Source organism: Mobula hypostoma, chromosome 6 (assembly GCF_963921235.1).
Source record: "Mobula hypostoma chromosome 6, sMobHyp1.1, whole genome shotgun sequence".
Taxonomy (NCBI): Eukaryota; Metazoa; Chordata; class Chondrichthyes; order Myliobatiformes; family Myliobatidae; genus Mobula; species Mobula hypostoma.
This window is the reverse complement of record NC_086102.1, coordinates 66,488,331-66,512,381: the sequence shown is the minus strand read 5'-3', so window position 1 is coordinate 66,512,381 and position 24,051 is coordinate 66,488,331. Positions and strand designations below refer to the sequence as shown.

Below are 24,051 nucleotides of genomic sequence, written 5' to 3'. Positions count from 1 at the left end.
ACACACGGTATTGGGGGTAAGGTATTGGTGTGGGTGGAGAATTGGTTAGCAGACAGGAAGCAAAGAGTGGGAATAAACGGGACCTTTTCAGAATGGCAGGCGGTGACTAGTGGGGTACCGCAAGGCTCAGTGCTGGGACCCGAGTTGTTTACAATATATATTAATGACTTGGATGAGGGAATTAAATGCAGCATCTCCAAGTTTGCGGATGACACGAAGCTGGGTGGCAGTGTTAGCAGTGAGGAGGATGCTAAGAGGATGCAGGGTGACTTGGATAGGTTGGGTGAGTGGGCAAACTCATGGCAGATGCAATTTAATGTGGATAAATGTGAAGTTATCCACTTTGGTGGCAAAAATAGGAAAACAGATTATTATCTGAATGGTGGCCGATTAGGAAAAGGGGAGGTGCAACGAGACCTGGGTGTCATTATACACCAGTCATTGAAAGTGGGCATGCAGGTACAGCAGGCGGTGAAAAAGGCGAATGGTATGCTGGCATTTATAGCGAGAGGATTCGAGTACAGGAGCAGGGAGGTACTACTGCAGTTGTACAAGGCCTTGGTGAGACCACACCTGGAGTATTGTGTGCAGTTTTGGTCCCCTAATCTGAGGAAAGACATCTTTGCCATAGAGGGAGTACAAAGAAGGTTCACCAGATTGATTCCTGGGATGGCAGGACTTTCATATGAAGAAAGACTGGATGAACTGGGCTTGTACTTGTTGGAATTTAGAAGATTGAGGGGGGATCTGATTGAAACGTATAAGATCCTAAAGGGATTGGACAGGCTAGATGCAGGAAGATTGTTCCCGATGTTGGGGAAGTCCAGAACGAGGGGCCACAGTTTGAGGATAGAGGGGAAGCCTTTTAGGACCGAGATTAGGAAAAACTTCTTCACACAGAGAGTGGTGAATCTGTGGAATTCTCTGCCACAGGAAACAGTTGAGGCCAGTTCATTGGCTATGTTTAAGAGGGAGTTAGATATGGCCCTTGTGGCTACAGGGGTCAGGGGGTATGGAGGGAAGGCTGGGGCGGGGTTCTGAGTTGGATGATCAGCCATGATCATAATAAATGGCGGTGCAGTCTCGAAGGGCCGAATGGCCTACTCCTGCACCTATTTTCTATGTTTCTATGTTTCTATTCCAGCCCTTTTGTGATGAAAAATAGTATCCATTAACCTTTCAAATTTTTTTTTGTCCTACAGTGCACTTCTAAATTCATTTAACACTGTTCTGCCTGGAGGTGTAAAGCCAGCCAGGGTCCCTGACTTCTAACTGCAAATGGAAAACTTCTAAGAGATATAATGGGTTTGATACCCTCCTGCCAAGTATCGAACTTTAAAATAAGTGGTTGAGTGGTGATGTTCCTCCTGAACAATGCAAAAACTAAATACAAAACCTACCACAAATACTTAGCAGATCAGGTGCACCTTCTTAAGAGAGCTGCAGGATGAGCATTTCGGCTCTGTGGCCTTTAAACACAACTGAGTAATGTAATTTTTAACTGATGTACTGACGTACTGATTTTGTTATCGGAACTAAATGAAAGCTGCAGTTATCATTTGAAACCTGAAGTCAAGCTGGGGAAGAGAATTAAAATAAGTGTATCTGAGCCTGGATAGCAGGCCAATGAAGGCATTCTTCAAAATGATTACCTGATCTACAACTTCCCTCCCTATGCAACAAAATCATTTTATGAGCAACATACAAGGACAATCTAAATGTTTACAAATTGGAACCCATGGATGAACCAGAACATCTACTCCCTAGTGAAGTCTAGGACTGTGGCACTCAAATCCGGTGGCCCTAAACTGTACAAGAAATTCTTATACAATCTTCATAAAGCCATTAGGAATGTCAAGAGATCAAATCCCTGCTGAACCGTCAGTTGTGGCCTAGCTTACATGCTATAATGGGCTCCAAATCAAAGTCGGGCATGGTTGCTGAAAACGGCACATACCTTCTCAATGAGTTTAACACATTTTATGCTCATTTTGAACCTAAGGGGATAGGAATGTCATCAACCACCTAAAGAACCTCCAGTACACCTGAACACACAGTCACAGTTGCTGACGTCATGTCAGTCTTCCATATGGTGAATCTGCGGAAAGAATCTGGCCTGGATCGTGTCCCTCGCTGTGTCTTCGATCCTGCTCAGATCAGCTGGTTGTGGTGTTCTGAGGTTCCCACTTAACTTTCAGGAGACCACTGTCATCCTGGTATCTAAGAAAAACAATGTAACATGCTTTAATCACTGCTTGGTGGTTCTGACGTTCACCATCATGAAGTGCTTAGAGATGCTTGTCATGGCAGATGTTAACTCCAGCCTCCCAGACAACCTCGACCTAGTGCAATTTGCCTACTGCCAAAACAGGTATGCATCAGGCACCATCTCCCTGGCCCAATACTCATCTCTTGAGCATCTGGACAGTAATGACACCTGTGTTAGACCATTGTTTATTGACTACAGGTCTTCCTTCAATACAGTAATTCTAAGCAAACTTATCTCTGAACTCTGAGACCTGGGACTCAACACCTCCCTTTGCAACTGGGTCTTTGACTTCCAGACCAACAGATCACAATCAGTAATGATAATGGTCAACACTTCTGCTATGATTACCCTCCACAACACTACTTCCCCAGTAACTCATTCTACTCCCTATACAGTCACAACTGTGTGGCCAGATTCTGTTCTAACATCTGTTTGCAGATGATACCGCTGTAGTGGGTGCTATTTTAGATAATGATGAGTCAGAGTACAGAAAGGATATGGAGAGCCTAGTGACAGGATATCATGACAGCAACCTTTCCCTCAATGGCAGTAAAACTAAAGATCTGGTAATTCACCTCAGGGAGGTGGCGATGCACATCCTGTTATCTGCATCAATGTTGCCAAGGTTGAGAACTTCAAGTTCCGAGGAATGATTGTCACCAATAGTGTTTCCTAGTCCAACCGCATAGATGTCATTGCCAAGAAGGCACACCAGTCCCTCTACTTGCTTAGAAGCTAAATAAGTTTGGCGTGAGACCCTATTGACCTTCACCAACTTTTGTTGATGCACCATTGAAAGGATCCCATCCAGATGCACCTACTCTGCCTGTGCCTTCAAAAAACTGCAGAGGATTATGGACACAGCTCAACACATCACAAACAACAGCCACCCCACCGTGGGCTCTGTCTTCACCTCTCACTGTCTCAGTATAGCAGCCAACCTGTTCAAAGACTGCACCCACACTGGGTATTCTCTCCTCCCACCTCCACCTCCCATAAGATAGCGTGTAAGGACCAGATTTAAAAACAGCTTCTATCACACTGTTTGTTATCGAACAAGGTTCCCTTGTCTGAGAAAACAAACTTTTAACTTCACAATCAATGTCATTATGACCTTCCACCTTATTGTTCACCTGTGCTGCATGTTCTCTCTGGTTGTAACACTATTTTTTACACTGTTATTGTTTTTACCTTTGCTGGCTCAGTGCACAGTTGTAATGAATTGATCTGTATGAATGGTATGCCAGACAAAATTTTCACTGAACCTGTGATAATGATAAGGCAATTTACATACTGCATATTAAGTTTATAAGCACATATGGATATCTCTGTTTCATCGAGCATGGAGCTCAATGAAAACATCTTCATCTCTCACAAATTAAGTAATGTTATTTACTGTTGTCTCTATTTGACACCTTTCTGGAGAAGATGACAATTGATATCTTTCACTTTATTTGCAATTATGTGGTCTTTTCTTGCTTTTAGTTCCCTAATAAATCAGACAAAGTAAGAAGGCATCCATCTGGATCAGTAGCATATGTTGATGAAGCAAGGCTGCATTAAACTTCATTTGACTGAAAAATTCTAAAGCTCAATCAGTTAAGATATTCTCAAATCAGTAGAAATCTTGAATCTGTGGAGATTTTATTCCTGCTGTTCCTAATAAATACTTCTCAACTTCACTCTAAAGTTACTGACCTCCAAGTGGCTATAATTCCATCTTCTTCCTTTCCTCACAGAACTTCCATTATCTGCACTCTTCTCTCACCTCTGATCAAATCCCAACCAGCTTCCTATGTACTGTAGCTCTCAGTTTTCTCTTTCCACCTTTCTCATTACATTTCCTTAAATATGGAGTTATCTTCACACTTTCTCTCCTTCCCTCTTTTTATTGTGTTACTATTCTGGTGATCTGAGATCACAAAATGATTTGCAGAGAATGACATGGTCACATGCAGAGCCTTAAACCTGTTAATGTGCCATGAATCAGTGGACCTTGGGTGAAGCATATATCTCATGGGGGTGTGCACTGGCAGTGGTTCAAAACTTTGAGAGAATTAGAAGGAGAGTTGCCAAGCTTTGACTACATCTGAGCAGTCAGTTTTGTAGATCCCATTTACTTCAGCAGAGATATTTGACAATGTGAGGTACCATGTGCTTGCTTAACATGTAAACTGACAGTTACATACCCTGAAAGATGGAAATAAGTTGGCCAAACATTTGGAATACTATCAAGGTGTACATAAATACAGTCAGTGACACTTTAAGTACACCATTACACCTGCTTGTTAATGCAAATATCTAATCCATCAAATATGTGCAGTAATTCAATGCATAAAAGCATGTAGACATGGTCAAGGGAATCAGACCAGAATGAGGAAGAAATTTGATGTAAGTAACTTTGACCATGGAGTAATTGTTGGTGCCAGGCAGGATTGTTTGAGTATCTCCTGGGATTTTCACAACAGTGAATGGTGGAAAAGGAACATCCAGTGAGTGGCAGTTCTGTGGGTGAAAATGCCTCATTAATGAGAGTTGTCAGAGGAGCATGCTTCAAGCTGACAGGAAGACGACAGTAACTCAAATGACCATGTGTACAACAATGGTGTGCAGAAGAGCATCACTGAATGCACAACATACCAAACCTTGAAGTGGATGGACTGTAGCAACAGAAGACCATGGGTATACAGTCAGTCACCAGCTTATTATGTATAGGAGGTACTGAATTTTTTTTATATAAAAGTTATTAACTCTCAACTGAAATAAGGATAGATAGTTCAGTGAAATATTTGCATATTAACTTTATCGAATTATTTATGCTTTGTGAGGGATGAAAGGCTACTGGAGAAATTCTTCTTTATTCCTGATTTATTCCTGGGAATGAGAGAAATGCAGTATTTCAACTGCTTGTACATTAGTGTACCTCTGATCTATTTATTTGTTAACTGCCTTTTTCAGTTGCTTTCTTTTCATAATCACCAGATGCTAAAAGGAGAGCTGGAGCAGAAACGGCAGACAATGGACAAGCTTTGTGCCCTCAGTCAGGATCTTCTTGCCTCTCTACACAACAAAGCTGTGGCTCAGAAGATTAAGGCAAGGCTTGATGAACTGGCTCAACGCTGGGATGATCTTGTACAGAAACTGGAGAATGGTTCGAAGGAGGTATGTTATCAATATTTAATAACCATATATTCATTAAGTATATTTTTTGCTGTTGTTCAACAAGTGTGGATCATGAAACTAGACTAGCTTCCATCTTACTATTGTTACGTACCCCGTAACTGGGTTGCCAAACCAGCAGAAATGGATCACTCAGTTGGAGTCTGGAGTACTAGAACTAAGAAAGTTTTATTAAAGAAACAAGCAACACAGTAATCGAAAGGATAATAAATGCAACAGTTCAGCGATGATAAACACACATGTGCACAGAATTAAGATAACAGCATCAATCAAGCTCTATCGTTGTCTTGGGGTAAATGACCAAATTTCAAAGTGACTCAAAGTTCAGTCCAGTTAGTAGTTCAGTTCGCAGTAATCGTTGCCATGGCGATGGTCAACGTGGGGGGAGAGAGAGAGGGAACAGGAACAACTGATCATTCAGACACGGCTTCACTCACAGACCGGCGAGATGGCTCACAAGCAGCTTTTGGGCGGGTCCTTGGTGATGTCACCTGAGATCACCGACTGTGACCCCTCCTCCAGGTGCGGTCGATCCTCTGCAGTGAACCCGGCACCCAGGCAAGGGCGGACACACACTGGGTTCCCGCTGATCGTACCTTTCCACCCTGGCCGTTGTCTGGTACTCCTCACCCACTCGTGAGAGGCGTACCGCTTCCAGGGTCTCGTTACCTCGGGTGGCGTGTGTGTCCTGCCTTAGCGAACCGGTCCCTTTTTATCCCCCTGCTGGGGTATCGCCTGTCCATCACTTCAAACAGTTCAAGGTTCAAAGGGGGGAGCCGCTCCAGACAGCTCTCTCTCCCCCGTCCCTTCATTACACATCTCCAGACGCTGCTCCATTGTTCCTTATCTCTCCTTCCCCTGAGGGCAGGTGGCAGACCACTTGCTGATGTCACTGATGCTAACCCAGGCCAGCAAGCATCTTAATTTTTATGTGTATTCTTGTCACACTATGTATTTGAAGTAGTTTCCTTGCAGCTCAGGTTATTTCGATTCCTGGTGCAGAGCTTGCTTTTAGATTTGCAGTACAATGTATCCCCGGTTAATTAAACTCAAAAATGTTTAAGATACGAGGCTTATTGCGAAAGTAAGGAGGCATGGGATCCAAAGGGACATTGCTTGGTGGATCCAGAACTGGTTTGCCCACGGAAGGCAAAGAGTGGTTGTAAATGGGTCATATTCTGCTTGGAGGTTGGTGACCAGTGGTGTGCCTCAGGGATCTGTTCTGGGACTCCTTCTCTTTGTGATTTTTATAAATGACGTGGATGAGGAGGTGGAGAGATAGGTTAGTAAATTTGCTGATGACACAAAGGTTGGAGGTGTTGTGGATAGTGTGGAGGGCTGTCAGCGGTTACAGCGGGACATTGATAGGATGCGAAACTGGGCTGAGAAGTGACAGATGGAGATCAACCCAGATAAGTGTGAGGTGGTTTAGGAGACTCCTGGACAGGTACATAGAGCTCAGAAAAATAGAGGGCTATGGGTAACCCTAGGTAATTTCTAAGGTAAGGACATGTTTGGCACAGCTTTGTGGGCCGAAGGGCTTGTATTGTGCTGTATGTTTTCTATGTTTCTATGTAATGTTAGAAAGCTCCACCCGTGAAGGGATGAAACCAAGGTTTACCAAATTTTAGAAAAAGAGAACTTGGAAAAAAATAGCTATTCAAGAACAAGGCGTGGCTGAGGCAGGCGTGGACAAGTGACAGAAACACAGCGAACTATAGAATCTAACTAAGGATAAATACTGTTAAAAGTGGAGTTAGTAGTTAGTATCTCTACCCTACTTACTGGAAGTCCTCAGGGTGAAACCCCTGGATGAGAGATGATATTGATAAAAGATTTATTGAAGCTATGGCTGTGATGAGCATCAGCTATAGCAAGACTATATCGGCAGAGAGTAGTATCCAAGATTTCAACTGTGTAACCGGGCCTTCAATGAACCAAGAAACAGAAACATCCAAGATCGAAGAACCTGCATGGGAATGGAATGCTTCAAGATGTCAAGGATTTAATATGGTTGGATGTATATGTTTATATTTCATTTGAAGAACCTGAATTTCATTTTGTGCAAGAACTGAATATTTTTGCAAAGACTTTGATAAGTTAGTTAGTGAATGATGTGTATATATATATATATATATATAGATATAGATAAATCTGATGTGTAGTGTGGAATTTGTTTACATACGGACCTGAAATGAAACTGAAGTTAATACTTAGAAACTAGGAATTCAATTGGTTTCCTAACTAACTAGGCATAAATAGAAAGGCAAATGTTGTCTGTAAACCTTTAAATAGGGAATAATGCTCGACTTAATTAGTTGGAGAAATTGAAGTAATAAAGGTTATTCTTATGAATCTTAATGATTCTAACTAAAAAGGAATTTGGTGTTCTTATCTGAGATTTGGAACCTAAACAGATTGTTGGAATTTGGAATTGTTCTTATTCATGTAAATATCTTTTATATATTGCTATTTTTAATAAACAAAACTTAACCGCAGAAGTGTGTTTTCTATCCACTGCCTCCTTCCAACACCTAGAGCTTCTGATGGCTTACGAGCATCATCATTGTAGTATTATGTAATTTGATTTTCTCGTAAAGAGCAAGGCGACCCGTCACATGAGATAAGACTAGCACTACATGTGTTTCAAGAAGCTGCATTCAGATTTATTTTGTGTGCATAAAAGTGTAAGGGAATTATCAAATTACATTAATTGCATTTAGGCCATTGGTACTCAGTTAATTCAAGCCTGCTTCAGCAATAAGCTTAAAGCAAAAAAAAAATCAGTGGACAGTAAATTTTCTGCACAATTATGACATTTTTAATTCACACATGAAAGCTTTTTGTGGAATGGACCATCAAGTTTGGAATTTAGAATTAGAATTACATCCATCCCACAATGTGAGGGAGTAAAAATCTTTGTGTTATGACTCCGTAGCAATGTACAGACTTGTGAATTTGGAAGTCTTAACTGCTTGTAGAAAGAAGCTGTCCCATGTCTGTTGGTCTTGATTTTAATGCTGTGGTAGCGTTTGCCACATGGAAACAGCTGAAATGGTTTATAGTTGGGGTGACTGGTGTCCCTGATGATCTTCCAGGCCTTCGTTCTGCTCCTGCTGCTATAAATGTCCTTAATGGAGGGGAGTTCACGTCCATAGATGCGCTGGGCTGTCCGTACCACTCTCTACAGTGCCCAGCTATCAAAGATGGTGCAGTTCCCATACCAGGTGGTGAAAAAGCCAGTCAGGATGCTCTCAATGGTGCCCCTGTAGAAGGTTTTGAGGATTTGGGGGCCGATGCCAAACTTCTTCAGTTGCCTGAGGTGGAAGAGATGCTGTTGTGCTTTTTATGCCACAAAACTGGTGTGTACAGTCCAGATGAGATAATTGGTGATGTGTGTACCAAGGAGCCTGAAACTACTGGCCCTCTCAACTGTAGACCCATTGATGTTCATCGGGGCGAGCCTGTCTCTGCTTGTCCTGTGATCCACAGTTAGCTCTTTTGTTCTTTGGACATTGAGGGAGAGGTTGTTATCCTGGTACCACTGTGTCAGGGTGTCAACCTCTCCTCTGTAGGCTGTCTGATTAGAAATAAGGCCAAACAAAGTCGTGTCATCTGTAAATTTGATCAGCAGATTGGAGGTGTGTGTGGCAGTACAGTCGTGAGAGTAAAGGGAGTAGAGAAAGGGACTCAGAACACAACCCTGGTGGGCACCTGTGTTGTGTTGATGGTCAGCGGGGTAGAGGTGAGGGAGCCCATCCTTACCACCTGTCGGAGATACGATACGAAGTCTAGAATCCAGCTACACAAGGTGGGGGGCAGGCTGGGATCTCTGAGCTTTCTGTGAAGTCTAGAAGGAATTATGGTTTTGAATGCTGAACTGTAGTCCAGGAACAGCATTCTAACATATGCTGTTCTCCAGGTGAGTGAGGACGGTGGGTAGAGCTGTGACCATGGCGTCATCAGTGGACCAGTTCCGTTGGTGGGCAGATTGTAGGGTGTCCAGTATGAGTGGTAACATACTCCAGATGTAGTTTTAACCAGCCTCTCAAAGCATTTACTTATAATTGAGGTGAGTGTGACAGGACGCCACTTGTTCAGGCATGCTACCCTGGTTTTCTTAAGTACAAGGACATTAATGAACGATTTGAAACAGGAGGGCACTACGCACTGGGAGAGGGAGAGATTAAAAATGTCCATAAACATACCAGCCAGCTGTTCAGCGTGCACTTTAAGGACGCGCCCTGGGATGCCATCCTGCCATTCTGCCCTGCTGCCTTACGGCTGTTGACACGTTGGAATGTTCTACGTACCTCAGCCTCAGGGATGACCAAGGTGCAGGTCTCGTCCGCAGTTCTGCTCGTGGGTTCAGTCCTGTCAACCTCGAATCGAGCATAAAAATAGTTGAGCTCGTCCGGGAGTGAGGTGGCAATTTTGGCTGTGCTGCTGTGTTTCCTCTTGAAGCCCGCAATGGTGTACAGTCCTTGCCATACGCTGTGTGTGTCATTGTCACAAAGTTGTGACTGGATTTTGTTCCTGTGTTGCCGTTTTGCCACCCTAATGGCTTTACGTAAATCATAGTGGCATCTCTTGAGCTCCTGTTGGTATTCGGAGGTGATGGCTTTATCTCTCGAGCTGAAAGCAACACGCACTGAACTATTTATCCAAGGCTTCTGGTTTGGGTAGACCTGGACCAATTCTTGGGGAACAATATCTTCAATGCACTTCCGAATGAAGCTTGTGACCACCTCCGTGCATTCAGGGATGTTCTCAGCTTGAAATTCCTCCCAAGTGAAGCTATCAAAGCAGTTTTGTAACATAGAGTCTGATTGGTTGGACCAGAAGTGGATAGTTTTCACTCTGGCCGCTTCCTGCTTCAATTTCTGCCTGTAGGCAGGTAGGAACAAGATGGGGGAATTGTCAGACTTTCCAAACGGAGGCCAGAGAAGTGCTTTGTTGGTGTTGTGGAAGGGAGAGTAGCAGTGGTCAAGTATGCTTCTTCCCTGTGTGCTCAGCTCTATGTGTTGGCAGGACATTGGGTAAGTGGTCAAGTATGCTTCCTCTCTGTGTGCTCAGCTCATTGGCAGAAAGTTGGGCAAGCTCTGGTTAGCGACGCTTGGTTAAAGCCTCCAGCGATGATGAAAGCAGCCTCTGGGTATGTGGTTTCATGGATATTGATAGTTTCGTACAGTTTATTGAGAGCCAGGTTGGTATCGGCCTGTGGTGGGATGTACACAGCTGTAATAATAACAGATTTAATAATAGCGATTTCTCTAGGCAGCCAGAAATGTCAACATAGTAGCATAAAGTACTCCAGATCCAGGGAACAAAACGATTTGAGGGGGTGCGCACTACCTGAGTTGCACCAGCCATTGTTCACCATGAAACATACTTCTCCCACTCCCCTTTACTTTTCCCAGAGAGATCTTTAGACCTGTCTGCTCAGAATACAGAGAACCTGATGGGTTCGATGGCTTGATCCGGTATTTCCTCCAAGAACCAGATTTCAGTAAAGCACAAGCTTTGTTTCCAGTTGGTAGGATATTCTGGCTCTCAGATCACACAACTTGTTGTGCAGGGACTGTACATTGGCCAGGAGTACGCTAGGGAACGGTAGCCAATTTGCATCCCATCTTAACCTAACCAAGAGGCCGGCTCTTCTTCCTCACCTCTGGCAACGCTTCCTTGGTAATGCTGGTGTGGTGAATGAACCTTCTGTGGTTTGTGCGAGCAGGGAGTCCCAGTGGTAGAAAGGTGGCACGTTATGATTGAATGCCGTCTTACTGATGTTCAAAAGAGTCAATCGATCATACCTGATGTGACTTTCAGCTTCTTATAAGAGAAGTGCAGAAAGAAGAAGATAGGTAAGCAGAAAATTGTGTAAGAACATAAGAAATAGGAACAGGAGTAGGCCATCCGGCCCATCGAGCCTGCTCGGCCATCGTGGCTGATCTGTCCGTAAACTCAGCTCCATCTACCTGCCTTTACCCCATAACCCCTAATTCCCTTACTATGTCTAAACCTATCTAACTGTTTCTTAAATATATTCAGTGAGGAAGCCTCAACTGCTTCCCTGGGCAGAGAATTCCACAGATTCACCACTCTCTGGGAAAAACAGTTTCTCCTCATTTCCGTCCTAAATCTTCTCCCCTGAATCTTGAGGCAACGTCCCCTAGTTCTAGTCTCACCTACCAATGGAAACAACTTTTCTACTTCTATCTTATCTATCCCTTTCAAAATTTTGTATGTTTCTACAAGATCCCCTCTCATTCTTCTGAATTCCAGAGAGTATAGTCCCAGGCGACTCAATCTCTCCTCATGGGTTAACCCCTTCATCACTGGAATCAACCTGGTGAATTTCCTCTGCACTGCCTCCAAAGCCAGTATATCCTTCCTCGAGTATGGAGACCAGAACTGCACACAGTACTCCAGGTTGCGGCCTCACCAGTACCCTGTATAGTTGCAGCATGACCTCCCTGCTCTTGAATTCAATCCCTCTAGCAATGAAGGCCAACATTCTGTTTGCCTTCTTAATAACCTGTCATACCTGCAAGCCAACTTTTTGCGATTCATGAACAAGCACTCCCAAGTCCCTCTGCACAACAGCATGCTGCAATCTTTCATCATTTAAATCCCGTCATCGTCGTCGTGGTTATCCCTCAAGGTCGAGGATGATGGCCTTCATTCGGAAGAAGTGGCCCACAGAACGAAGACGCCTGTGCGTGTATTTGTTTAACGTGTACTTGATGTTGCACTCCACGAAGCACACGATACTTCACAAATCAACCAACTGATTTCAATGGCATGGAAACCACGGCAATTTAGATAATCTGTTCTTCTATTATTCCTTCCACAGTGGATGATCTCGCATTTACCAATGTTGTATTCCATCTGCCAGACCTTGGCCCACTCACTTAACCTATCTATATCCCTCTGCAGACTCTCCACATCCTCTGTACAATTTGTTTCTCCACTCAAGTTTAGTGTCATCAGCAAATTTTGCTACACTACACTCAGTCCCCTCTTCCAAATCATCAATGTAAATGGTAAACATCTGCGGGCCCAGCACTGACCCCTGTGACACCCCACTCACCACCGACTGCCAACTGGAGAAACACCCATTTATACCAACTCTCGGCCTTCTATTGGTTAACCAATCCACTATCCATGCCAATACCCTTCATTCAACTCCATGCATCCATATCTTATTTATAAGTCTCTTGTGCGGCACCTTATCAAACGCCTTCTGGAAATCCAAGTATACGATATCCACCTGTTCCCCTCTATCCACTGCACTCATTATGTCCTCAAAGAACTCCAGTAAGTTTGTCAGACAGGACCTGCCCTTTCTGAATGCATGCCGCGCCTGTCCGATGGAACCACTCCTTTCTAAATGTTTTGCTATTTCTTCCTTTATGACAGCTTCAAGCACTTCCCCCGTCTACAGATGTTAAGCTAACTGGCCTATAGTTGCCTGTCTTTTGCCTACATCCATTTTAAAAATGTGGCGTGACATTTGCTCTCTTCCAATCTACCCAGACCTGCCCAGAGTCTAGAGATTACCAACGCATCTACTATAACCTCCGCCAATTCCTTCAGCACCCTGGGATGCATCCCATCATAACCAGTGGACTTATCTACCTTCAGGCCCTCTAGTTTGCTCATCACTATCTCTTTTGTGACAGTGATTTTATCGAGGTCCTCACCTCCCATTTTGTCCATAACATCCTTCTTTGGCATATTAGACGTGTCCTCCACAGTGAAGACCGACACAAAATAGTCGTTCAATGCCTCAGCCATTTCCTTATCGCCCAGTATCAATTTCCCCTTCTTGTCTTCCAAGGGACCTTCATTGACTTTAGCCACCTTCTTCCACTTTATATATTTATAAAAACTTTTGCTATCTGTTTTTATATTTTGTGTTGATTTACTTTCATACTCTATCTTCCCTTTCCTTATTTCTTGTTTAGTTGTTCTCTGTTGGTTTTTAAGTTTTCCCAATCCTCCAGTCTCCCACTACTCTTTGCGACTTTGCACACGAGCTTTTAATTTGATACAGTGCCAATTTGGTGTTTGCTACATTGCTGTCATAGACGGCACCTTCTTGACATGAGGAGTTCCTGGCCTTGCCTCCATTTGCTCCTTTGGTAGCATTTTTATTTGTGACTTAGATGATGGAGAAGAGGAATAGCAGGGAGAAAATTTTTGACAAGAAATCTGAAAGAGGATACGAAAGGTGTAGCCACAAAGTCAGAAGTTCTTAGGAAAGGTTAATCTGGAAGATCAACTATCTCTACCTCCACAGATGCTATATAATTTGCATTGTGTTTCCATCATTTCTGTTTTAATTGAGGAATCAGAGCTTGTTTATGAGGAAAATTGATGTTTAGGAATTCTAATCATTAATCTAGAAGATATGAAGTAACAATGTTGGATTGATATACTTGCGCCAATATTTCAGATTTAATTACTGTATCTTTTAAGTGACAGAAGCATATAATAGAAGAAAAATGGTCAAATCTCCAAGAAGGGGGAATGGTGCGGAGTGAGTAATTCATTTGTTTAAATGTAATTAATCAGAGCATCAGAAGAAGGAAGGTGGAAGTTAAACCTGTTCAAGGCAGTAAAGCATTCTTTCTTTAACCAAGCTGACCAGACCAAGGTCTGTGATCTGAAAACGAGAAAACTGTAAAATTCATAAGACAAGGCTCGATGATGGAAGAGATGTTTACAATTCAGGATAATAAATAGCCTCTACATTAGTACATGTTTGATTACTAGAAGCAAGGTGATGGACTGCACTAACAAGACAAGCATTTGACTTGCTTAAATAATGACAAATTATGATGATAGTGTGAGAGAAAATATAACAGATAAATTTGTTAAGATATTTTAAAGATTGTTTAGAGATCAAAGTTAGAAGGCTCAAGGGGCTAAGGATGTTTTTAATTCATTGATTGAATTTTGTATGGATCAAAAATTAAAGTGCAATGCAAATGTATTATCGAAATACATTTATGTCACCATATACAAACCTGAGATTTGTTTTCTTGCGGGCATACTCAGTAAATACAAAAACCTCCAAGTTTATGCTCGCTCCTTGCTGCTGCCATTAGGAAGAAGGTACAGGAGCCTCATGACTCTCACGACCAGGTTCAGGAACAGTTATTACCCCTCAACCATCGGGTTCTTGAACCAGAGGAGTAACTTCATTCAACTTCACTGTCACTGAACTGATCCCACAACCTATTGACTCACTTTCAATGACTCTTCATCTCATGCTCTTGATGATACTTACTATTATTATTATTATTATCTCTTTTTGTATTTGCACAGTTTGTTGCATTTTGCATATTGGTTAGTTGTCCATCCTGCTGGGTACCATCTTTCATTGATTCTAACATAGTTCTTGGATTTACTGAGTATGCCGTGTAAGTAATTTGGAAACGCAAATAGTAATTGTGAAATTTGCAACATCATGGATAAAAGATAACTTCTAACTGAGAAAGATTAGACCAGAATTTAGAGTGATGGCAGGTGATGGAATGCACAGTAATACAAGAGGAAGAGGAACAAATAGGTTAGCTACAATTTTGGAGGTCATGGAGGTTATGTTAAAGGATGTATCTTCTGGTTGTATATTTTGTTAAATAGAGCAGGAAAAAAGAAAGAGAGCAAGGGTAAAATTCATTATTGTGACAGAGAATTAATTAATTTGGGCTCCGCATAGTTTGATGTCCATTTATGATATAGAAACTGGACATTTCAGCCAATTGAGTCTATGCCAGCTCACAGAGCAATCCCGTTCCCCCCACCAGTGATAGTGGCATCTATTAGAAGATTCAGTTTGTCTCTGTGCCATTGTTCCAGATTTTGCTGGATCTTGCTGGCAGCTTCAAGCAGAACTGTTGAAATTTCCAAGGCAAGCACGTGCAGGTTTCAGTACTCTGACATGGATGTGGGAAGTCCCAACATTCTGGTTGTCTCCTGCTAGCAGTGAGAATCCTTATCACTTGGGCTTCTTTTTCATCCTCCACAAGGTGAGTTTCCTCAAGTTCTTTCATTCTGCTGCTAAGAATTAAGGGAAAGATGAGGTAGAATGCTTCCAGTTTGTCAGATTTATTTTTACTTTGTATTAAATTACTTGTATGTAATTTAAATTTAAGAGTGCATTTAGTTTAATATATTAAAAATATTTCAATGAAAAATTGAGTTAGTTTTTATTAGTTTTAAAATATTCCTGATCCATGTAAAAGAAAAGGTTAGATAGGCTGGGAGATTTTATTCTCTCTCTTCCCCCCCCCCCCACCCCAGTGGAGTTTAGTCAGCTGAGGGTTTAAAGAGTGTGAAGGTGGATAGTTAAAATTTTGCCCCAGGGTAGTGGAGTCTAAAACTAGAAGACATTGATTTAAGATGGGAGGGGAAAAATTTAAAAAGGACATGAGGGAAAATTTTCTTTAAAGGGTGTGTTAGTATATGGAACAAACTGCCAAAGGAAGCTGAAGAAATGGGCACAATTACAATGTTTAAAATACTTTTTAATAGTACATGGATGGGGAAGGGAGGAGAGATAAAAGCCAAGTGCAGCCAAATGAGACTTGCTTAGATAGACATTGTGATCAGATGAACTGGGCCAAAGGGCCTGATTCTGTGTGTGCAAAAGTCTTAGGCTCATTTAAAAATAATTCTGTAAAGTGAAGATGACTTCAAAAATAATAAGATAAATATTTCTAAGCATCAGGAAATTTATATGAAGAGCAATAAACAATAAAAACTAAATCATATCAATATTTGGCGTGACCACCCTTGGCCTTTCAAACTGCTTCAATTCTCTTAAGTACACTGTTGTGCAATTTTATAAGAAAATCAGCTGGTAGTTTCTGCAAGCATCTTGGAGAACAAGCCACAGTTCTTCTCCAGACATTGGCTGCCTTGCTTGCTTCTGTCTCTCCAGGTAATCCCAGACAGCCTTGATGATGTTGAGATCAGGGCTCTGTGCAGCCACACCATCTATTGCAGAGCTCCTTGTTCTTTTCACTGAAGATGGTTCATAAAAATAGTTCTTTGTGATCTTGGCTGTGTGCTTGGGGTCATTGTCCTGCTGCACAATGAAGTTGGGACTGATCAGACACCGACCTGGTAGTACTGCATGATGGATGAGAATCTGCTTGTACATCTCAGAACTGAGGATTCCATTAATTCAGAGCAGATCACCAACTCCATTTGCAGAAATGTAGCTTCAATTCTGCAGGGAGCCTCCACACCCTGCTTCACTGTTGGGTGTATACACTTATTCATGTGGTCTTCTACAGACAAACTGCCTGCTGTTTGAGCCAAAATTTTCAAATTTTGTCTTGTCAGTCCAGAGCATTTTCTGCCATGGTTCAGGATCCCAGTCTTTGTGTTTTAGGTGAGTCTCTTGGCTTTGTTTCCACTTCAGAGAAATGGCTTTTTGGCAACATCTCTTCCGTGAAGGCTATTTCGGGCAAAACTTCTCCAAATTGTAGAGGGGTGTATTGGGTTCCAGTGATTTCTGTGAGTTCAGAGCTGATAGTAGTGCTGGACTTTGTTTGATTTAGAAAGGAAGTCAGATTTATCTCTCAACTGCTGCACTCAATTTCTGTAGCTGAACACTTTTTCTGGTTCTCAACCTTGTCTTTTTCTTAGTGCTTCTTCAGCACATCTTGAAACTCCTATCTGCTGCGAAATTTCTGCTTGGGAGACACTTTGTTTATGCAGGATGACCGCCTTGTGTCTTGTTGCTATGCTCATACTTGCCACAATGTAAGAATTGATGACTTGAAGACTAAACTGTCACATCCTCACTTTCTCCCAGTTTGCTTCCTTCTATATGTCTTTCTGTTTCAGTTAATCATTTTAGTTCATTCAATCATTATGTCATTGATCATTAGTAACCTGTTTGTTATCTTTGTTTAATCATGCACTGTGCTATATGCCTACAAAGTAATCAAGTTTTTATTTGAAAAGTGGTCTATAAATAATATGTTACTGTTTTTTTAACAAAATGCAAACACTTGTTTTGGAAAATGAATGTTTAGAAATCTAAAATTTGCTCTTTTCTACCTTCACCCTCATACAGAAGGTAAAAGATAAACGTCTAAAACAAACATTATACAACAAAACCTTGGGTGCCTAACTCAGACCTTTGCACAGTACTGTAGCTTTATGACTAAATTGGCAACCATTTTAGGACATCTAATAATGGAGTAGAGCCCACTGGAAGTTGTAAATTGCTAGAGTAGCAATATTCTGTCTAAGTCAGGAAAATTTACCTGATTTATTTTGGGAGAGAGAAATTTTGCCTGGTCATTCTTGACAGACTATTCAATCAAAAGAAGTTGAAGGCAGTTAAGTAGAGTCTTGTGCCTTAAAACGTGAACTGGCATTACTTTCACCTTGGGAAGCTTGTTTTCCTGCGAAGCATCTACAGTGTTTTCTGACTTGAGGCAATTTTCCATCATAAGGCAGCTGAGAACATGGGTGATTTACTGCATTGAATATAAGGAATTGCACCTTTCTCTTCCTCCAAAGCCGTCACATGGAAACTCGGTAGGAAATGTGCATACTCAAGAGAAAGACGCTATATGGTACAGGAACCACAAATAATCATAACAAAAATCTCAACTTGGGCCCTGAGGCAGTCACATGACAGCACCTGAAGTGTGAGCTTCACTTGTTCCACTTGCAGAGCTCACAGCTTGCGAGTTAGGGGTGAGATTCTCATATTAATAAGGAAAGCCACACAGATCAGATATCAAATACCACTATTGCTGTTGTTTCCTTGGGGGTTGTTTAGTGGGGCCAAGAGCATAAACAAACCAAAAATGAAACATTTTGTCAAACTACAAATGCCTTGTTCCAGGGCTCATGTGCAAGCTGGAAGTAGCATCCACTTTATTATTATAGTTGTTGCGTAGGTGAATTGATTAAAAATTAATTAGTGTGCATGAACTATGTATCAGAGGAATGCTTACTCCAGAAATGGGAATTGTTTGGAACCTAGATTATTTGTACAGTTTGCCACATATTCATTATTATTCATCATCCAAACTCAAGTACCTATTTCTCTTGTAATGACATTTTTTATTAAGGCATATTTGAATTTTAGTTTCTCAGAGCAATACTCATTCTGTTCGTCTATTATGCTTTTGAACCAGCTGATGATTCCTCCATCCCTGCACTTTCTGGTGAATGGCATTAACCCCAAGGTATAACTTGAAGTTCAGTTGAGTATTTGAAGACCAAAAGTCCAAATCAATGACTGCCGGGATTTATTATTGAGCTGTATACAGTCTGCATAGGCTGTAGCCAAAGAAGCTATAGTCATTCAGATATTGCTTTTATTAAAAATTCAGGTTTTTCAGTGTAGTGTGAAGACATTTTTTTAAGAAATAAGTATACAATCTGGTATACAGTGCTTATAAAAAGTATCCATTCCCCCCCTCCAGAAATTTTAATGTTTTATTGTTTTACAACATTGAATCAGAGTGGATTTAATTTGGCTTTTTTGACATACTGATCAACAGAAAAAGACTCTTTCGTGTCAAAGTGAAAACAGATCTCTATAAAGTGATCTAAATTAATTACAATTATAGAACGCAAAAGAATTGATTGCAGAAGTATTCACCCCTTTTAATATGACACACCAATTATCAATGGTGCAACCATTTGGTTTTAGAAATCACATAATTCGTTAAATGGAGACCATCGAATGCAGTCAGGATGTTTCAATTGAATGTGCTAAAAATACATCTGCATCTGGAAGTCCAGCTGCTGGTGAGTCAGTATCCTGGGAAAAACTACACTATGAAGACAAAAGGACACCCCAAGCAACTCTGCAAAGAGGATATTGAAAAGCACAAGTCAGGAGATGGATACAACAAAATTTCCAAGTCACTGAATATCTCTTGGAGTACAGTTAGGCCAATCCTCAAGAAATGAAAAGAATATGGCACAGTTGTAGATCTGTCTAGAGCAAGCCATCCCCAAAAACTGAGTGACCCTGCAAGAAGGGGGGACTAGTGAGGGTGGCCACCAAAAGACCTATGACAATTCTGGAAGAGTTAGAAGCTTCAGTGACTGAGATGGGAGAGACTGCACATACAACAACTGTTGCCGGGGTGTTTCACCAGTCACAGCTTTATGATAGAGTGCCAAAGAGAAAGCCACTGTTGAAAAAAACTCACATGAAATCTCAGCTAGAGTTTGCCTGAAAGCATGTGGGAGACTTTAAAGTCAGCTAGAATAAGGTTCTATGGTCTGATGAAACCAAAATTGTGCTTTTTGTCCATCAGACTAAACGCTATGTTTGGTGTAAGCCAAACACCAGACATCATCTCTAGCATGAAACATGGAGGAGGCTGCATCATGTTGTAGGGGCGCTTACAACAGGCCATGGAAGTCTTGTGAAGGTAGAAGGTAAAATGAATGCAGCAAAGTACTGAGAAATCCAGGAGGAAAACCTGATGCAGTCTGCAAGAGAACTGTGACTTGGAAGAAGATTTGTTTTCCAGCAAGACAATGACCCCAAGCAAGAAGTCAAAGCTACACAGGAATGGCTTAAAAACAACAAAGTTAATAACCATATAACAATTACAGCACGGAAACAGGCCATTTCGGCCCTTCTAGTCTGTGCCGAATTCTTACTCTCACCTAGTCCCACTGACCTGCACTCGGTCCATAACCCTCCATTCCTTTCCTGTCCATATAGCTATCTAATGTAACTTTAAATGACAATATCGAACCTGCCTCAACCACTTCTGCTGGAAGCTCGTTCCACACAACTACCACTCTCTGAGTAAAGAAGTTCCCCCTCATGTTACCCCTAAACTTTTGTCCTTTAACTCTCAACTCATGTCCTCTTGTTTGAATCTCCCCCACTCTCAATGGAAAAAACCTATCCACGTCAACTCTATCTATCCCCCTCATAATTTTAAATACCTCTATCAAGTCCCCCCTCAACCTTCTACGCTCCAAAGAATAAAGACCCAACTTGTTCAACCTTCCTCTGTAACTTAGGAGATGAAACCCAGGTAACATTCTAGTAAGTCATCTCTGTACTCTCTCAATTTTGTTAACATCTTTCCTATAATTCGGTGACCAGAACTGTACACAATACTCCAAATTTGGCCTTACCAGTGCCTTGTACAATTTCAACATTACATCCCAACCCCTATACTCAATGCTCTTATTTACAAAGGCCAACATACCAAAAGCTTTCTTCACCACCCTATCCACATAAGATTCCACCTCAGGGAACTATGCACCATTATTCCTAGATCCCTCTGTTTTACTGCATTCTTCAATGCCCTACCATTTACTATGTATGTCCTATTTTGATAAGTCCTACCAAATTGTAGCACCTCACATTTATCAGCATTAAACTCCATCTGCCATCTTTCAGCCCACTCTTGTAAGTGGTCTAAATCTCTCTGCAAGCTTTGAAAACCTACTTCATTATCCACAACTCCACCTATCTTAGTATCATCTGCATCCTTACTTATCCAATTTACCACCCCATCATCCAGATCATTAATATATATAACAAACAACATTGGACCCAGTACAGATCCCTGAGGCACACCACTAGACACTGGCCTCCAACCTGACAAACAGTTATCCACCACTACTCTCTGGTGTCTCCCATCCAGCCACTGCTGAATCTATTTTACTACTTCAATATTAATACCTGACAATTGAACCTTCCTAACTAACCTTCCGTGTGGAACCTTGTCAAAGGCCTTACTGAAGTCCATTGAGACAACATCCACTGCTTTACCCTCATTAATGTCCTGGAGTGGCCAAGTAAGAGTCCAGACCTCAATCCAATTGAGAATTTGTGGCTGGACTTGAAAAGGGCTGGTTACTCACGATTCCCATGCAACCTGACAGAGCTTGAATGGTTTTGTAAATTGCAGTGTCCAGATGTGCAAAGCTGATAGAGACCTATCCACACAGACACAAGGCTGCAATTGCTGCCAAAGGTGCACCTACTAAATACTGACTTGAAGGGGTGAATACTGACACAACCAATTATTTTGTGTTTTATTATTGTAATTAATTTGGATCCGTTTGTAGGGGTTTGTTTTCACTTTGACAGGAAAGAGCCATTTTCTGTTGAACAGTGTCAAAAAAGCCAAATTAAATCCACTGTGATTCAATGTTGTAAAACAATAAAAGATGAAAACTTCCAAGGGGGGGGGACTGTGTTCCTTGGAGTTTAGAAGAATGAGAGGAGACCTCATAGAAACATTTTGAATGTTGAAAGGCACAGATAGAGTGGATGTGGCAAAGTTGTTTCCCATGATGGGGGAGTCTAGTACGAGAGGGCATGCCTTAAGAATTGAAGGCACTGTAATTTTAATACAGCATTGGACCAGCCATGTCCTGATGAAGGGTCTCAGCTCGAAGCGTTGACTGTACTCTTTTCCATGGATGCTGCCTGGCCTGCTGAGTTCCTCCAGCATTTTGTGTGTGTTGGGGTTTAGTTGTTGGCTGTTAAAGCAGTCAAGTATTTTTATCCTTCTGAATAGCCTTGACATTTGATAGATCAGGTAACTAATTGATAAATTTTAAAATAAGAGGATTTAAAACAAAATTAACATGAAATAAACAAAATAGGGAAATACAGTTAAACTTAACTTGATTTTATTGTTCTTTATCAGTCATTTAAAAAATTTGAACTATTTATATATTTGTGTTCATACTGCTTTTGTATCGCAATCTTGTCAGTTCTATTCCATAAGACCATAAGACAAAGGAGCAGAAGTCGGCCATTCGGCCCATCGAGTCTGCTCCGCCATTTTATCATGAACTGATCCATTCTCCCATTTAGTCCCACTCCCTCGCCTTCTTACCATAACCTTTGATACCCTGGCTACCCAGATACCCATCAATCTCTGCCTTAAATACACCCAATGACTTGGCCTCCTCTGCCGCCTGTGGCAACAAATTCCATAGATTCACCACCCTCTGACTAAAAAAATTTCTTCGCATCTCTGTTCTGAGTGGGCGCCCTTCAATCCTTAAGTCATGCCCTCTCGTACTAGACTCCCCCATCATGGGAAACAACTTTGCCACATCCACTCTGTCCATGCCTTTCAACATTCGAAATGTTTCTATGAGGTTTCCCCTCATTCTTCTGAACTCCAAGGAATACAGTCCCAGAGCGGACAAATGTTCCTCATATGTTAACCCTCTCATTCCCGGAATCATTCTAGTGAATCTTCTCTGTACCCTCTCCAATGTCAGCACATCCTTTCTTAAATAAGTAAACCAAAACTGCCCACAGTACTCCAAGTGGGGTCTCACCAGTGCCGTATAGAGCCTTAACATCACATCCCTGCTCCTATACTCTATTCCTCTAGAAATGAATGCCAACATTGCATTCGCCCTCTTCACCACCGACTCAACCTGGAGGTTAACCTTAAGGGTATCCTGTACGAGGACTCCCAAGTCCGGTTGCATCTCAGAACTTTGAATTCTCTCCCCATTTAAATAATAGTCTACTTGTTTATTTCTTCTGCCAAAGTGCATAACCATACACTTTCCAACATTGTATTTCATTTGCCACTTCTTACCCATTCTTCCAATCTATCCAAATCTCTCTGCAGACTCTCTGTTTCCTCAGCACTACCGGCCCCTCCACCTATCTTCGTATCATCAGCAAACTTAGCCACAAATCCATCTATTCCATAATCCAAATCGTTGATGTACAAAGTAAAAAGAAGCGGCCCCAACACGGACCCCTGTGGAACACCACTGGTAACCGGCAGCTAACCAGAATAGGATCCCTTTATTCCCACTCTCTGTTTCCTGCCAATCAGCCAACGCTCTATCCACGTATGTAGCTTTCCTGTAATTCCATGGGCTCTTATCTTGTTAAGTAGCCTCACGTTTGGCACCTTGTCAAAGGCCTTCTGAAAATCCAAATATACAACATCCATTGCATCTCCCTTGTCTAGCCTACTTGTAATTTCCTCAAAAAATTGTAATAGGTTTGTCAGGCAGGATTTTCCTTTAAGGAATCCATGCTGAGTTCTGCCTATCTTGTCATATGCCTCCAGGTACTCCGTAACCTCATCCTTGACAATTGACTCCAACAACTTCCCAACCACCGATGTCAAGCTAACAGGTCTATAATTTCCCTTTTGCTTCCTTGCCCCCTTCTTAAATAGCGGAGTGACATTTGCAATCTTCCAGTCCTCCGGAACCATGCCAGATTCTACCGACTTTTGAAAGATCATAGCTAATGCCTCCGCAATCTCCACAGCTACTTCCTTCAGAACACGAGGGTGCATTCCATCTGGTCCAGGAGATTCATCTACCTTTAGACTATTCAGCTTCCTGAGTACTTTCTCTGTCGTAATTGTCACTGCGCACACTTCTCTTCCCTGCCACCCTTGAGTGTCCGGTATACTGCTGATGTCTTCCTCAGTGAAGACTGATGCAAAATACTCGTTCAGTTCCTCCGTCATCTCCTTATCTCCCATTACAATTTTTCCAGCATCATTGTCTATCTGTCCTATATCTACTCTCACCTGTCTTTTACTCTTCATATACTTGAAAAAGCTTTTAGTATC

At 41.8% G+C, this 24,051-nt stretch overlaps 1 protein-coding gene across 9 annotated transcripts in view; it reads left to right on the top strand.

The window, feature by feature from the left end:
- The window catches only part of dmd (dystrophin), a 1,998,855-nt gene that overhangs the window by 740,125 nt on the left and 1,234,679 nt on the right, over nt 1-24,051 (top strand). For all 9 annotated transcript variants that reach the window (XM_063050913.1, XM_063050911.1, XM_063050907.1 and 6 more), the window contains exon 15: nt 5,252-5,431. In XM_063050913.1, the coding sequence (XP_062906983.1) occupies nt 5,252-5,431 (180 nt within the window). The remainder of the gene's footprint in view (nt 1-5,251; nt 5,432-24,051) is intronic.